This window comes from Vanellus vanellus, assembly GCF_965231255.1.
Source record: "Vanellus vanellus genome assembly, chromosome: 2".
Taxonomy (NCBI): domain Eukaryota; kingdom Metazoa; phylum Chordata; class Aves; order Charadriiformes; family Charadriidae; genus Vanellus; species Vanellus vanellus.
In genome coordinates this window covers 164,572,433-164,588,679 of record NC_138906.1, presented here as the reverse complement: position 1 = coordinate 164,588,679, position 16,247 = coordinate 164,572,433, and the positions used below count along the sequence as shown (strand labels likewise).

General features: G+C 42.4%; 1 protein-coding gene across 1 annotated transcript in view; it reads left to right on the top strand.

Moving 5' to 3' along the window:
• The window catches only part of COL22A1 (collagen type XXII alpha 1 chain), a gene marked incomplete at both ends in the record, with an annotated part of 229,891 nt that overhangs the window by 174,579 nt on the left and 39,065 nt on the right, over window positions 1-16,247 (top strand). The window contains 8 exons of the mRNA XM_082499258.1: window positions 2,165-2,218; window positions 2,758-2,811; window positions 5,884-5,937; window positions 7,989-8,042; window positions 9,650-9,703; window positions 10,663-10,767; window positions 11,251-11,295; window positions 13,691-13,768. Coding sequence (XP_082355384.1) covers window positions 2,165-2,218; window positions 2,758-2,811; window positions 5,884-5,937; window positions 7,989-8,042; window positions 9,650-9,703; window positions 10,663-10,767; window positions 11,251-11,295; window positions 13,691-13,768 — 498 coding nt within the window. The remainder of the gene's footprint in view (window positions 1-2,164; window positions 2,219-2,757; window positions 2,812-5,883; window positions 5,938-7,988; window positions 8,043-9,649; window positions 9,704-10,662; window positions 10,768-11,250; window positions 11,296-13,690; window positions 13,769-16,247) is intronic.

Here is a 16,247-nt window from a genome sequence, read left to right as displayed (position 1 = left end):
GGAGGGGTCAGTTTATTCCATGGGGAGCAGGGAACTTTTTCATGTTTATCTAGGCTAGTCAGTTAAAACCATTAAATATTTTTTTGGAAATGAGGAGCGTGAGAACCACAGTGGTGGCCAGGTATGATGGCTGGAAAGAGGCAAATCCAGTAAAGGAGGAGATGGCTCCTCACTTGGCCTTCTATCTCACACTGCAGCTGGGCACAGCTGAGCCCTCACTGCGTTTGCTCTCCTTTAAGTGGCGCAGAAATGACTAACGCGTTAATTGAGACTACAGGAGGACACTGCCGAGAGCAGGTCAAGGAAGCTGTAAGCACTGATCTGGCTCAGGTTGGCAGCAGCTGTTAGCTGTCACCGCATCATTTCTGTTCATTGAGCTGTAGGGAAGAAGTGGGTGGCAGCAGATTAAGTCCAGCTGCTGGGGGCAGAGGTCTCCACAACATGCAGCACTAGCAGGCAGCACTAACAGTTTAGGCAGGTAGTTGTGGGTTCTGCAAACGTGGAAGGACTCGCAAACAGATTTGCTGGTAGATTGGGTTAAGAAATGCCTCCTCTACAATGTTTGTGGTTGTGCGAGGACATTAGACTGGGATTTTGCCAATTTTACATTAACATACAAGTCAAGTATCAAGGGAAAAGTGGGAGAAAGGAGAATATTAAAAATACTTCCTCCCTTCACCTGTTGAGTTACTTCTTCCCTTTGCAGTCTTATTTTCCCGTGTTAAACGTGCCCTTATTCTCACTTACTAACACCATCCTCACTTACTAACACCATCCCTGCCTACAAATTTATGGCCATATGTCAGTGCTTTGTTGTTCTGTTTTCTCAAAAGGGTTTCTGAGCATGAAATGTCATAATGCAAAACAACTTCCAGGCACAACCATACAGGTTTGCTGCGTAGGACCCTTTGCTTGAACTTTAGGTGGTCCCGTTATCTTCTGAAGGCCACTAGGTGGCATAAGGGACTGCCTGATTAAAAGGTGCTCCTTGTAAAGTTCCTCTTATTATTTATCACAGATGATAATATTTATTCATAACGCATAATAAATACAGAACTAAATAATATTTATGCAGTTACATTTATTTTGTCTGTTAAAGAATCGTTTGCAAATGGACTTTGAATTCCCAGGTGTTGCAGAAATGATTGGCAGATAGCTGATGCGAATAAAATTCAAGCTGATTTGTCTTGGGCTCTGAGTTTTGACTGATCACTATTCCTCGTGCGTGTGCAGCTTAAATCACTGATGTTCTTACTCTCCCTTGATTGCATAATTGAAACACCTTGTATGATAAATAATGAATAAGTAATGATTGCTGTTGCCTGAATACATATGTTCAAATAAATATACAAATGTGAGTATTCATGTAGTGCCTGGTTTATTCCAGCTAGTTCCATAATTGTGTGCTGTTCCTTTTCAGTTTATAAAAAGCAGAAATATGGTTATTGGCTATTGTTCTAGAGCTCAGAACAAAGATGATGAACTTCTGTCTGAAAGCATCTTCAATTTACTGTATGGAGGAAGAACAGGAATAAATTAATCCCATTAGTCAACGATGGTGATGCATGAAATAAATGTACTGACATTGCAGGAGGGAGGGGAAGTTGCGTGGATGTATGGAGATGTTAACAGAACTAGAGATCAGGAAAAGCTGCATAGTACACATCTCTGGAAGTGGCCAAGATGAGACCCTGAACACCCGTCTCTTATAGAAGGAATAGGAAACTGTCTGTATGTGGGATAATGTCCCCAATTGTAGGATGACATTAGATCTGTAGTCCTACATAGAGGCAGTGCAGTGGCACTGGTGCTTTTGCTCTTGGTCATATCACCTGGCCTTTTGATACTTTGGAGCTGAATTGATCAAATTTTGGAACAGGAGATTATTTAACTACTATTCTCTATGAGCAAGAACTGTTCTCTTTAAATGAAACACTTTTGCATTTATTATAATAACAGTCCAAGGAGCCTAGACAAAGATCTCCAAATTTTAGTGTGTGAAATCATAGTTTTGATACATTGACCTCCAAGTCCTTTGAGGAAGCTACTCTATATTAGAAATTGATATCTCATTGAAAGAGCCCTCTTACAAAACAGGACTGGTCTGATATACAGCCATGGAAATAGCTTTTATTTCTCTCTTTGTCTTACTGTTTTATATCAGGGTGAACCTGGACCAAAAGGGGAGAAAGGAGATCAAGGAACGAGCGGAGAACCTGTAAGCACAGCCAAGTGTTTCCTCAGTTAGTTTTGAACTCTAGAAGGGAGAGGACATGAGAGCTGCCTGTTTTGGAGCTGGGAGGGAGATGGGGTGGGGAAGGCCAGTGCTCCTTCTGTAGTTGGGATGCTCCTCTCGTCAGAAGTGGCCACAGTGGTGCTTGGCTTTGTACTGACTGTAGAGGAAGCTACATGACTATATCAATTTAAGCACCTAATTTATAGCTCTGGGCCTTAGTGCTGAAAAGAGGACTATGGTGTTTGCTAGACAGAGCTTGGCTGACCATAAGGGCGTACAGGATTTATTAAGGGCCTTAGAAGTGATGTGGCCCAGCTAAACTGTGCATTTGGCTACTCCATTTGTATTCTGGACTGCTCTTGTGCTGGATGGAGCCCCCGGGAGAAACAGACTCCTGTGCAGTCACAGCCTCTGTAAAAACTACCCTTTCTTCTCTCAGTTGGAGGAAGGACAAACATCTGCTCAGGAAAAAAAAGGAGCAGTTTTCTTCAGCTCCTTCACCTCTCCCTCTGTTTTTGCAGGGATTACCTGGAGTCCCAGGTGAACAAGGTGTCCCAGGACCTGCAGGAGTACAGGTATGAGGGCTCAGCCCTGAAGAAAACCTTTGACATTACTAGAGATGGGTGCCTTCAAAGTCTGTATCACTGTAAATAATTCTTACCTATACACCAACAGCCCATTTCTCCTTTCTTATTGTTGTAAGTTCAGGGACTTCTGCAGAGTTATTTACTCATGCAGGACATCAGAAAAAAGTGAGGAAAATCAAGGCACAAATATAATGTCTCTGTAGCATGATCAGTATTGTTTGAGACTCCTTCCAGCTTCGGGATTCATCAAGAGAACATCTTGTATTGATGCCACTGAACCACAGGTCTCCACTGAGACCAGCACAGATGAGTCAAGATCTGCTTGCCAAACTAAAGGGCAAGAAGGAAACGCACAGGCAGTGGAAGCAAGGACAGGTATCCTGGGAAGAGATACCTGGTTGTGTAGGATGGGGTCAGGAAGGCCAAGGTGCAGCTGGAGCTGAAATTGGCAAGGGACACAAAGAATAATAAGAAGGACTTCTACAGGTATGTCAGCCAGAAAAGGAAGGTCAGAGAAAGTGTATGCCCCTGATGAGCAAGACTGGCAAACTGGTAACAGTGGATGAGGAGACAGCTGAGGAACTCATCAACTTTTTTCCTCAGTCTTCACTGGCAACCCCTCTCCCCACACCTCTCAAGTGGATGGACCGCAAGACATAGAGTGGAGAAGCAAAGTCCCTCTCACTGTAAGAGAACCTGAGGAACCTGAACATATAGAAATCTATGGGACCTGATGAGATGCAGGTCCCAGAGTCCTGAGGGAATTGGCTGATGTAGGGGCCAAGCCACTCTCCATGATATTTGAAAAGTCATTGCAGTCAGGTGAAGTCCCCAGTGACTGGAAAAGGGGAAAAAATGCACCCATTTTTTAAAAGGGTAGAAATGAGGACCTTGGGAACTATTGATCTGTCAGCCTCACCTCTGTACCTGGGCAGATCCTCCTAGAAGCTATGCTAATGCATGTGGAGGACAGGGAGGTGATTCGAGTCAGCCAACATGGCTTCACCAGGGGCAAGTCCTACCTGACCAACCTAGTGTCCTTCTATGGTGGAGTGACTACATCAGTGGACAAGAGAAGAACTACAGATGTCATCTATCTGGACTTCTTTATTATGGCCTTTGACAAGGTCCCCCACAACAACCTTCTCTCTAAAGTGGAGATATGTGGATTTGATAGGTGGACTGTTCAATGGATGAGGAACTGCTTCAGCATTCACATCCAGAGGGTAGTGGTCAATGGCTCAATGTCCAGATGGAGATCCGTGACAAGTGGTGTCCTTTAGGGTTCCGTACTGGGACCAGTACTGTTCAATATCTTCATCAATGACATAAATAGCAGAATCGAGTGCACCCTCAGCAAGTTTGTGGATGATACCAAGCTGAGTGGTGCAGTGGACAAGCCTGAGGGAGGGGTTGTCATCCAGAGGGACGTAGACAGGCTCCAGAAGTGGACCTGTGTGAACCTCATGAGGTTCAACAAGAACAAATACATGGTCCTGCACCTGGGTTGAGACAACCCTCAGTATAATATAGGCTGGGGGATGAAGGGATTGAGAGAAGCCCACAGAGAAGGACTTGGGGGTACTGGTAGATGAAAAAATGGACATGAGTTGGCAATGTGCATTCGCAGCCCAGAAGGCTAACTGTATCCTGGGCTCCATCAAAAGCAGCGTGGCCAGCAGGATGAGGGAGGTATTTCTGTGCCTCTACTCCACTCTGGAGCCCTCAGCACAGGAAAGACATGGTCCTGTTGTCCAGAGGAGGGCCACGAAGATGATCAGAGGGATGGAGCACCTCTGCTGTGAGGACAGGCTGAGAGAGTTGGGGTTGTTCTGCCTGGAGAAGAGAAGGCTCTGGGGAGACCTTACTGTGGCCTTTCAGTACTTAAAGGGGGCTTACAAGAAAGACGGGGACAGACTTTTTAGCAGGGTTTGTTGCAATAGGACGGAGGTAGTGGCTTTGAAGTAGAAGAGGGTAGGTTTAAATTAGATAGAAGGAAGAAACTTTTTACACTGAGGGTGGTGAAACACTGGAACAGGCTGCCCAGAGAAGTTGCAGATGCCCCATCCCTGGAAACATTCAAGGTCAGGTTGGACGGGGCTCTGAGCAATGTGGTCTAGTTGAAGATGTCCCTGCTCATTGCATGGGGGTTGGACTAGATGACCTTTAAAGGTCCCTTCCAACCCAAACTATTCTATGATTCTATGATTCTAAGTTACTGCATTACACTGGCAAAACATCACAGAGCATTCAGATTCAAGCCCAGCCCATTTGACCCTGAATGCACGATGGCTCAGTTTTATAGTCTCAATTATTTTCTGAAAATTTCTTGGCTCACACATGTTACTTCCAGTCATCACTTAGGTATGTTTTCTTGTCAACCTGGGAGGGTGTTCACTCTGCCATCATCTGTGCTGTACCCAAGTCATATAGTCAGCTATTATTTGGGCATCAACAGCTTGAACAAGTTAACAGCAGTCTTAGCATTGTGGAAAAAAAAAACCAAACAGTAATACCATGCAAATTTTAACTAACATGTGCTAAATGGGGGACTGTCCAGTGAGTAGGCTCTGTTGTGCCAAAAACTTTAAGAAAGAGTTATGTGATATATAGGGACAACCCCCCTGGACTGTGGTCTGTTTTGACCGTTTCTAAATGGCTGTTTGCATTTGAGGACTGCAGGCAAAACTTCCTCTGTGCAGGGAGACCATCAGAGTTGAGCGGGAAATGGAGTAGCTGGTAGGCCCGAGGGTAGGAAGGAGTTTCACCCAGATGAATTCCTGCAAGTTTTGGAATCCCGTGCTGAGAAACAGCCTCTGAGCTGATCGGTCATTAGTAATTCTTCTTATGTCTCAGGGTTTTATTTTTGTATTTCATTTTCTCGTTGCACAGAGAACTGGAAGCCATCTCCTCAGCCGGTAAACTCCTCTGTGAATTGATTAACAAAACCCATGGCCTAGTGCACGTTCAGGCATCTTTCAGGCACCTTGAAGTCTTTTTGTCTGGCAGGCAGTCCCGTCCCATCTCTAATCAGCCGGTGTCTCTCTTCTTTCCGCACAGGGCACAAAGGGGCAGAAAGGAGCCCGAGGAGAAGCCGGAGCCCCTGGAGAGACTGTGAGTAACTGCTTCCCTGGCAGCATTTTTCCCTGACAGTAACACACCTGAAGGGACACCGAAGTCAATGCTTTGCAGATTGGCAGTCCCAGGGCACATCCGAAGCTGCAGCTGGAAGAGTCGCCGCTTGTGGGCAAACAGGCACAGCTGCACCAAACAGATCAATGCCCCAATCAGCCCAGCTCTAAATTGTGCAGCTTTTGTTGGCTAAATCTCTCCCTTTCTGACAAAATGCCCTCTTTTCTGGGTGAGGTGCTGGCAGAGCTCAGTTCCTGCACCGAGATAGCAGCCAGCTGGTGCAGGGAGCTCACTTCTCAGCAGCAGGATGAATTAGTTTCTGATCGCGGTTGGTTTTAGGCTTCTTAGTTAATTCTGCTTTCTTTAATACAGGCTCGTCACCAGAGGAATCATCACAGACCACTTTTTGAGGTCTGTGTTGTAGGGAGTGCTGCTCTTGTCTGATTGTGTGATAAGAACGGCAAAGGATCCAGCTCCTGTTTTATTATTGTGAGAGGGTATAAGCCCTTTGCGGCTGAGTAAAAGGCCACCTACTTGCTTTGCAAGCAGAGAAGGAAGGCTGAAGAACTATTTGAAATAACAGTTGAGAGAGATGATGTTTGTGTCTGGGAGAGGAGGGAATGGGAAATCCAAAGGAAGCATCCTAGAGCTCTGAAATTTCTTTTTCCACCTTTGTGTTCATGGTTTTCCATTTTGGGCTTGTGCTTAGGCATTGTGTCTAGCAGTGCTTTGACCCTAAACTCCGAACTGCCTGTCCCCAGAGATCTTTCACTCTTGGTTGAAGGACTCCTTAATCTTTTGGGGGAGGACACAAAAATAAATAAAGGCAAAAAATGCCCCTCTTCCACCAAACCTATCCAGTGATTTTATTTCTTCATATAACCTGGTGGCTGGAAGGACGTTAATGAAATGGAAATGCAGGCACGTGCAGGCATCCTTTTTTTCCTGTCCTCTCACTGACTGCCACCGCTCCAAACGTTTCTATTGGCTTGTAGACCTGTGACTGTAAATAACACAGACATAAGGAAACCTTTAATTCTCTTTTAGTGAGCCAAAGGCAACAGGCGGACGTTCACTTTGTCAAGAGTCGTGCCGTGGAAGATTTTCATCATCTCCCAACTGTTTGCATTGTCCCTCTGCAAGATATGACTGCCTAGCCCTTCCAGGAGAAGGGGTTTCTCTGTACTTCAAGTCAGACAGATTATTTCAGTCTGCTGATGCAGATGTTTTTAGATGGCCTGTGTGGTTTAGCCCTAAATGGATTAGGCATGGTAATAGAAATCCTTTTCCTTGCAAAGCTGTGATGACAGGTAAATCCCGGCCAGTGCAGCGTGATGAGCAGTTACAGAGGTAGCAACTTCAACCTGATATGGTGAAGTTTAGAGTAAAATGTCTAAATATAGCCTGGTAACCCCAAACATACATCTCTACGGGGACATAAATCCCCAAATCTATGTTCTCTTATGGGCCCCATGCATTTCTGGGGACACACATGGACTTTCCCACCCTAGGAGCTTTCACTTGCAGACAGAAGAGACATGCAGTTCAGAACTATAACACTTTTAATGGTTTGAGCTGTTCATCTATTCAGTGCAAATGAGTGTTTTCAGGTTTTATTTCCCAGAGTAGAGAAAGTTAGAATTGTCAACAAAGCATGTTTTGTTGACCTAGATTTTTATTTTAACGATAAATCAGCATACTTTCCTCTGTTCTCTTGGTGTTTCAGGTCCAGACTTTCTTCCCATATCTCATCTAGATTTAGGTTTTATTATTATTATTTTATTATTTAGGTTTTATTATTATTATTTATTATTATTAGGTAATTTAAAGCTCCCAAAGAGAGTCTTCATCCATTTTTTATTGTTTCATGCTTCTTTACACTAAAAAGTGCTTCACAAAAACGCTATTTTTTGCTTTGTGCTTGTGCAACACCTTGTCTGACAGGAACCCCAATCTCATTTGGAACATCTTGTTCCTGTGGTGGTACAAGTTGTGAATTATATATGCACACACATTTCACTTTCTTAAAACAGGGTGTGACTGGACCAGCAGGGCCTCCAGGTCCAAGAGGCTTGCCAGGAAATGTGGTATGTATGCACCAGTGTATTTGATTTCCCATCTGTGCCCTGATTTCTTTAATATGTTTAGTTTTCCCTTCCACAGGGTTAACTATCAGATTCAAAAAGCTGTGTTTCATTACGCCTTTTTTTATGGTTGAATTGAAAGATCTGGAGTCACCTGGGAACGGTGTATCCATGAAACATACTCTCATTTTCATTTGTAGCAAGAGGCAGGCATGGAGCTGCTGCATTCCTCACCAAATTGTCAAAAGGGATCTTTGCTGCAACCTCTTCAAGTGAAAAATTTCAATGTTTATTGTCTCTCTGGTTTTGTTTCCTTTGCCTCATTTTCATTTGCCCTTTCCTTTTGAAAACGTGACTCCTTGACATAAAAATTGCACAGTAAACTCCGTGAACTTATGAAACTTATGAAAACATGCAAGTATTTGATCCTACAATCAGAGCCTTGAAATCAATATGGTGTCCTCCTTACCTCAGTAGATGTTCATCACTAGCATTAAGTTGTGCATGATAGAGCTTTTCATGTTTGTAAAAAAATATTTGGACTAACTCTACTCCCTGCTCCGCCTGTGTAATTTTCTTCCTAGTGCTTGGGGTTTCTCTGGGTTTACACCAGACTAAGTGAAAAAACAGCAGTTAGACTCCATGTTATAATGCATCCAGACACAGTAGTTTAGCACAGAGAGCTCTTTAAGGCAGAGTTTATTACCTGGGCAATCCAAGAAATCTTAAATTGCCTTTATACTACTTGTTAAGATACATTTGATTTAATTGTATTAATGTATAATTTATTATATTATAATATTAATTATAATTTAATTTCAAACTGAAAGATAATATAAAAAATCAAGACCTTTTCCAATTTCGTATTCATTTAAGCAAACTTCTATATTAGTAATACCAATATATTACCTATAAAAGCTAATATAGTTGGAAATAATTTTTACTGGTGCAGAAAGGAAAATAATTATTACATCCATCCTGTGAGGAGGTCAATCCAATCTTACTGGTGCCAGGGCATCATCTGACATCTTAAAATGGAGTGCCACTTCATAATGTGTTTTGGTGAGTTAGGAAGTTACAGTATTTAATTGGGAGTTCTAAATGATCTATTTTTTTGACAAGGAATCCTTTGAGATCTGCCAAGATGTGAAAAGGATTGAAAACTGAAATAGAGGGTAAACCAAACATAGCTATGTTTGCTTTGGAGAGCAGTAGCCATAAAAATTAATATTGTGAGACTTTGGGCTTCTCTGATACAGAGGTGGTGATTGGGGGTTTGTTGGTAATGGATTGGGAACTGCTGAGGGTTCCGCAGAATGAAAAAAAAATAGCTATTGGAAGAAAGAGAATGTGCAAATCTGGGATTATCTCAATTTCTGCCTTTGCTGTTCAGCTCTTTTTTATATTGAAGAAAAATAAGTCCTTTAAGCACTTGGTACACTGCTTTTCTGTCGTGTTCTCTGGATTATAGGTAGTCTGTACTGGGAAATATAGAACTGATACTAATCCTTAATATAGATTGTACTAAACCCACAGGTCTATCCATTTGCTTTAGGACCAAATACTGATTAAAACGAAAGTTTTAAGCTTTAAAGTTCTTTTCTTTCCAGGGTGTACCTGGAGACCCTGGACTACCGGGAAAGGAGGGAGCAAAGGGGGAAAAGGTGAGTTTCTTCTTTCATGGATTTGTTTCTTTTCTTCCTGGGCATTTTAAGTAACCTGGGACAGGAGCAGCCTGAACTGGGAAATGATTTCATAGGTTTGTAGACACATGGGTTTATGAGATCATCTTGTCTGACCTCTTCCATTACACATGCTACAAGGTTTTCACCCTGTTGCAGCTTTATAATTTACCTAATAAAACCACTAAGATGCAACTGGATACAGTGAAGTCACTGCTACACATTTATACAATGATGATCTCCTACTGTCCTCACTGCCTGATGAGAGTAGTTATTTGGTGTTTTAATTACCTCCCGTTCACCACTGTAAATCCAAAGCTTGAAATAAAACAGGCTTTTATGGTTAGGAAAATTAGATTTCTGCTTTCTTGATAAGCTGTTTTAACTGGACCATTAGTTCAGGTTTCCATTGCATCCTGCCTTACCTTTCCCTGCCTTGCCTAACAGTTCTGTCCCGTCTCATAGCTAGGCAGTGAGCTCTCTGAGGTCGGGGCTCTGATGTCATTTGCTCGTACGTTGCACAGTGCCCGGCATGCTGGAGTCCTGATCTTTGTTGGCTGAAGTAGGAACGATTAATCAGAAACATTGCCTCATATATGCATATATATGGATTTTAAAAGGGGGTGAATCATAGCAACATCAGTCAAATCATCTTCCAGAATACTGAAATCTACCTCGGTGTCATGTGTGGACCAAGGGGTCTCTCATATAGCTGGTTCCCAAAACATTTTGAAGTCTCCTTTTACTTTCCTTAAGGAAAATTACAAATGCCTTGAGATTACTGAAGGAAAAGGCTACCCATAAAAGGTTTCCTATGATACCAAGAGAAATTCAGATGAGAAGGCTAGAAGAAATGCATAACTTTTGGTCCCAATGAAAGACCTGAGACGGGAATGGTCTTTAGTATGCTACTAAGAGTTTTGCTGGATTGTCTTCTACAGGGTGATCCCGGAAAAGAAGGAAAAGTGGGTTTACCTGGACCAGCTGGTGAGCCAGGGCCTGCTGGAGAGCCAGGTTTGCCTGGTAAGGGTAGAGACGGAGAAAAGGTAAGTACTACTGGCAAACTCTGTACTTGAGTATTTCAATGTGAGATAGACAAGCCTGACTTCTGCAGAAGAACGGTGGATTTTTGGTAGAGTTACGCTGCATTGTCACAAGTGCTTGCAGGCTGTCTTGTGCAAAATGCTGAAGATCCCAGTGCTGCATCCAAAAAGGCAGAGAGAACTGAAGCTGTATTTCTGAACATTAAACCCTCTTCAGTGTGCTATCATGGCCATTGGAAATGGAGACCTCCACAAGGAGTAACTGTTGTCCTTGTGGCCAGTACAAAAATGATTAGCTTGATGGTCGTTCCCTAAAAGCATTTAATTCTGCTCAAGTTAGCAGATTATTTAATTTGCTTACATGTTATCAGTAAAATATTGCCAGGATGGTGTGAGACAAGGAGGGTGCTGGTAAAGATGCTTGAAGTCCAGGCTCCTGTTTGGCTGCATGGTGACGGTTTTCTGGTTTTGGCTCTGTCACTTTAGGGGCAAAGAGGCCCACCAGGCTTGCCAGGACCCTTTGGACATAAGGTGAGCATGGGTTTTATTGTGGAATGTGCTTCTCTCCATTGCTAGAACTGGAGAAAACATTATGGTGAAAACATGGTCTGTTTTTCAATGGAAAATAGAGTTTGTGAAGCTTTCAATCAAAAATGCGCTTCTAGCCTTTCAGTAGGTTCCTTTCTTTATTATTCCAATAGATGTAGATGTAGATGGCTGTAGATGTAAATATTAAGATACAAATTAGCTGAGTTCACTTTCCACATTCAAAATTTCTTCCCGCATTATGTGAATTCAACACAGACTGGGGGCTAAATGCACGCTTTTTCAGGGAAACTTTGACTGGGGACCTTTAATCCATACAGCAAGAGAGACATTGCATAACTAAAGTCTGACCTACTCTTGAGACCGCCTGTCAGCCCCTCAAAGAGCACTCCTCTGTAGCACTCATTTCTTTCACTTCTCTCCAAGGGGAATGTGAACTATTTTCCAGTGGGACCAGATAGTCCTGGTTTGCCCTCCTATATTGTAGTTAAGGCAAAGACTAGCTAGTTGGTTAAGTTAATGATACCAATTTTAGTTGAAAATAATGTTTGTTCCCTTATAAGTACACAGCAAAGAGAGAAAGGAATAAAATAGCAAAAACCTTTGCTTCTGGGAACATCTAGATTGAGCTTGAATCTTCAATCAGATATGTCAAAAAGTCTCCTCTTTGAAATGACCATGTCCTGATCTGGATTGGAAGAAGAATAGGATGTTGAAACAGATTCTGGAAATTATATAAAATATTTTCCTTTAATTTTTCTGCATTCTGTATAAATGCATTGTAGTCTGTTGTATATATCTTTGGCAATTCAGAATACACAGACGATAATAGACTGAGAATATAAAAGTCAGATAAAAACACTAAAAGAAATCTCATGAAATATTCTATTCAATATCAACACAAGATGGTAAGAATCTTAATTGTGCATGGGAAAATACTATTGAACTTTCTGTATTGAAATTATGTTCTTGAATAAAATAACAGATAAGGGATCTGCTGGAGTGTTTGAACTAATCAGAATACATTTTCTCTCACTGTCCTTGCAGTATTGTTTCTTTGTAATATAAGATTAGTTTGAGAAGAAAGAAAGACAGGGAAAAAAATTAGGAGATATTGCAGACTGAATTTTGGGTGGGCAGAATCCACAGGTAACAATTTTTCTATCATTCTTCTACATAGCTGGAAATAGTGTAATAATAAATAACATAAATAAGATTCATTGTTATAAGTCTACTGCCAACGTGAGACTGAATCTCACAACTGCAAGACAATCCATAAAAATCTTATTTGATTTCTCCCTATAACAAGAGAAGAAACATTAAATTTAAGTACTGCAGCTGAATTCTTTCTCAACTCTCTGTCTACAATCTCCATAAACAGTGTCATGTAGTTGTCTATGCTCTGTGGTTTTTACTATTGAAAATCCTGTTTTCTAGAAGGGAGGTCTCTCCTTTTGTAGCATAGTCCTCCAGAGAGAGTGATAGAACTGTTGAATTATTTTTTTTACAAAAAATTATTCATACATTTCTGTGAGTAGACCTATATTGCTAAAGGAAAGAACAGCATTAAAATGTAACCAAATATTCCTAATACTTTCTTCCCCAGATAAATAAGCTGTATTTAGCGATGTTTGTCCATTGGCCATCTACCATAGAAACACAGAGAAAGAAAAGCGCATTATGGTGCTCAGTGTTTCCCCAAGCCAAGGAGGGTGCCTAATACCCTGCAGGCAATTGCAAATGCTGGAAATTGGATGCTGCGTCCTAAAATAAATTAAAATACTTGTAGAGGCTCTGTTCCTGCTCAGTTATGTGATGTGGCACATGCTGATGTTATGTGACTGCTCACACAGGTGGGCTGTGGCTTGTGTGAAGGAAGGGAGCAGTTTTCTTGGCATGATGTGACAGTAACTGCCATAACCCCATGCTGCCACAACCTGATACCGTTCCTCTGTAGGCAGAATCAGGTCAGAATGAATCATAGAATGGATTAGGTTGGAAGGGACCTTAAAGATCACCTAGTTCCAAACCTCCTGCCATGGGCAGGGACACCTCCCACCAGCCCAGGTTGCTCAAAGCCCCGTCCAACCTGGCCATGAACACCTCCAGGGATGGGGCAGCCACAACTTCTGTGAGCAACCTGGGCCAGTGCCTCACCACCCTCACAGTAAAGAATTTCTTCCTAATATCTAATCTAAACCTACCCCCTTTCAGTTTACCCCTCATCCTATCACTACATGCCCTTGGAAAAAGTCCCTCTCCATCTTTCCTGTAGGCCTCCTTTAAGTACTGGATGTTATGTTTTATGGTGAAACCTGATTGAATTTCAGCACATTTTCTCAACAGTGCACGAAGCCTTTAACTTCTTCCTTTGTTTCAGGGTGAGAGGGGAGCTCCTGGCCTCCCTGGACAGCCAGGAGACAGAGGTGTGCCAGGAATCGGGCTTGCTGGACCCCCTGTAAGTAGCAGATGCTGCTGCAACCTGTAACGAGGCAAAAACTCACCCATCGCCATCTGGGGAATGTGTTGCCTATGCTCGGCTGTGCCAGGAGCCTGTGGGACATTTTACCTTCTGAAGACGCAAACCACAAAGTAGTCCAGAGGCTGCCATTCGTGGCTCAGATCTCTACACGTCTTTTGCTCTTGATGAATTTGGTAGAAAGAGAAAGGCAGGGAAGTGCTATAGGAGTGACTGATATCACTGGCTGTTACTCATGACTTTTCTCCATCACCTCGACACATTGGCTGTGGATGTGAGTCGAGATCTGTGCTAAGCCAGCAGGACTGGTGTGCTGGGGAGATGAAACCCTGCTGTCACTGCCACCCCGTTGGAAGGGATGAGCGTGACACACCCGCCCACATCAGTGACATAGTTAGTGCTCTGATAGGGAAATACAAAATCAAATTACTTAATTTTCTGTGCTCCAAGAGTGCCGTCTTCCCCATCATTTCCCACAAAGATTTAGCTGCACCTTATCCAGCTCACCTCCTGCTGTTGCTGTTGACAGTATGCCCTTATCAGTAGGCCACGAGGTGTATCTGGGATTCTGCTCCATAAAGTTGGGATTTTCATATCACTGGGGTTTGATCCTTCCAGTACTTAGCATGTATGACCCCTCTTGAGATCAGGGGGATTTGGGAGTGCTCTGACTGCAGCCCTGCTCAGAGTCCTCCAGATACGCACTGAATTTGCGAGTGAAATAAGTTTAGGAGGAACCAAACTTTATTCCTAGCTGTCGTTGCTAGAGGACATCTGAGACCTTGCATTCTTTTGCAGCCCCTTGTACATGCCATGATACTGTACCAATCACAGACAATGTTTTCAAGCTCTGGTTATCTAGATATAAATTTCCCAATTAGCACAGGAAATTGCCTTGAAGTGATAATTCATATTGCTTTGTAATACTTGTTGACAAATCTAGCTTTCTGAGGTGTAACTCCATTTAATATTTCTTTTTACTACACTGAAGAGTATATAAGGTAAAGCAGACTGGGTCAGTCATGTTTCACACTGTGACTGTGTCACGGCCTTCATGGACCTCACAGGGTTATCAGTGATTGAAGATTTGTTGGGTGTTATTTGTTATAATTTATCTAAGGAACAGTGATGTTCTTGCATTTCTTAATGTGCAGTCATTAATATTAAAACTAAAATGAAATTAGCAAATGACCATCTGGATTGTTTGAAAGTCATTAGGCTGTGGCTAGTTTTTAATTGTTGATTTTTAGATTCAGGACAGGGGTAGACGAGTTCACTTCTACATCCTGATGAACATCAGACGACAAAGTTATTCTTCACTGGGGCTTTAGCTTCTGCGTATCCATGAACACAAATGACTAAGAACTTGACTCCAAATGTAGACATCACTTGTCTCACACCAGAGGATTACTTTTTCCTGTGTCATCATTGTTTGACCACTGTCAGGATGAGTAGCCACCTATATACCACACTATTGCCAATTGTTTTGGTTTTATTTGTTTCATCTGCTTCACTAAATATTTTTAACAACTATTATGATGGTTTTCTCCACTGTAGATTCATCATAACCTCAGCTCCAGTGCAAAGACTCTGGAATTTGAAAAGCACTGCATAATACTGAATCCATCAGGCTTTCACAAAGAAAAAGTCCCACAGAAAAAAAATAGAATAAAGGCAGTAGAGCTGCATCAGTGCATATTACACACTGAATTAAAGGTGTCAGCCTATACCCTTTTCATCAATGGGACAAAATTATTTGTATAATACTTTCAGCTTCAGAGCTGAGAGCCAGCAACTCTTTTTAATTGGAGTCCTCACCCTGTTTCTTCCTGTGCCCTTAACAACTCTTGGGCTTTGCTCCCTGCGTAGAAGGTATATATAGATAAGGATTTTTTTTTACTTTGTCCGCTAAAGTATTGAGTTACTATTTACATAACACTGAGCCATAAACTGGGTATTAGCAGAATGTGTTCCAACTGACCACAAGCAAAAGAAGGGACTGCTTGGAGAAATGGGGTGAATTCACATGCTTCTGCTCAAGCTGCCTAATGGACGCGTGTGCTGCATAAGTTGAAGGGTTTTGCTCTTGCTCTGCCTTGCCCTGTTCATATCATTATGGCTTCAGAATTATGTATTTAGCCTTTACTTGAGCAGAGCATTAAGGCATCTCGCATGGAGGACTGTATGAGGATTAGTGAATTAATGTGCCTGAAATAGAAACCAAAGGGAGAGGAGCCATAGAGTGAAGCAATTTATTCAAACACAGCCCCAGAGATGTACGGTCAAGCCTTGCTTTGGTTATGCTTGGAATGCCAGATTGAATCATGCATGCTGGATATGGGCACTGCATCACTTCTGTGATGTTCCTATAGAAGTGGATACCTTCTAGTGGCTCCTCCTACTCAACTGCTCCTTTTTAAGTTGCATCCCCAAATGAATAGCATATGCAAGCCCTCTG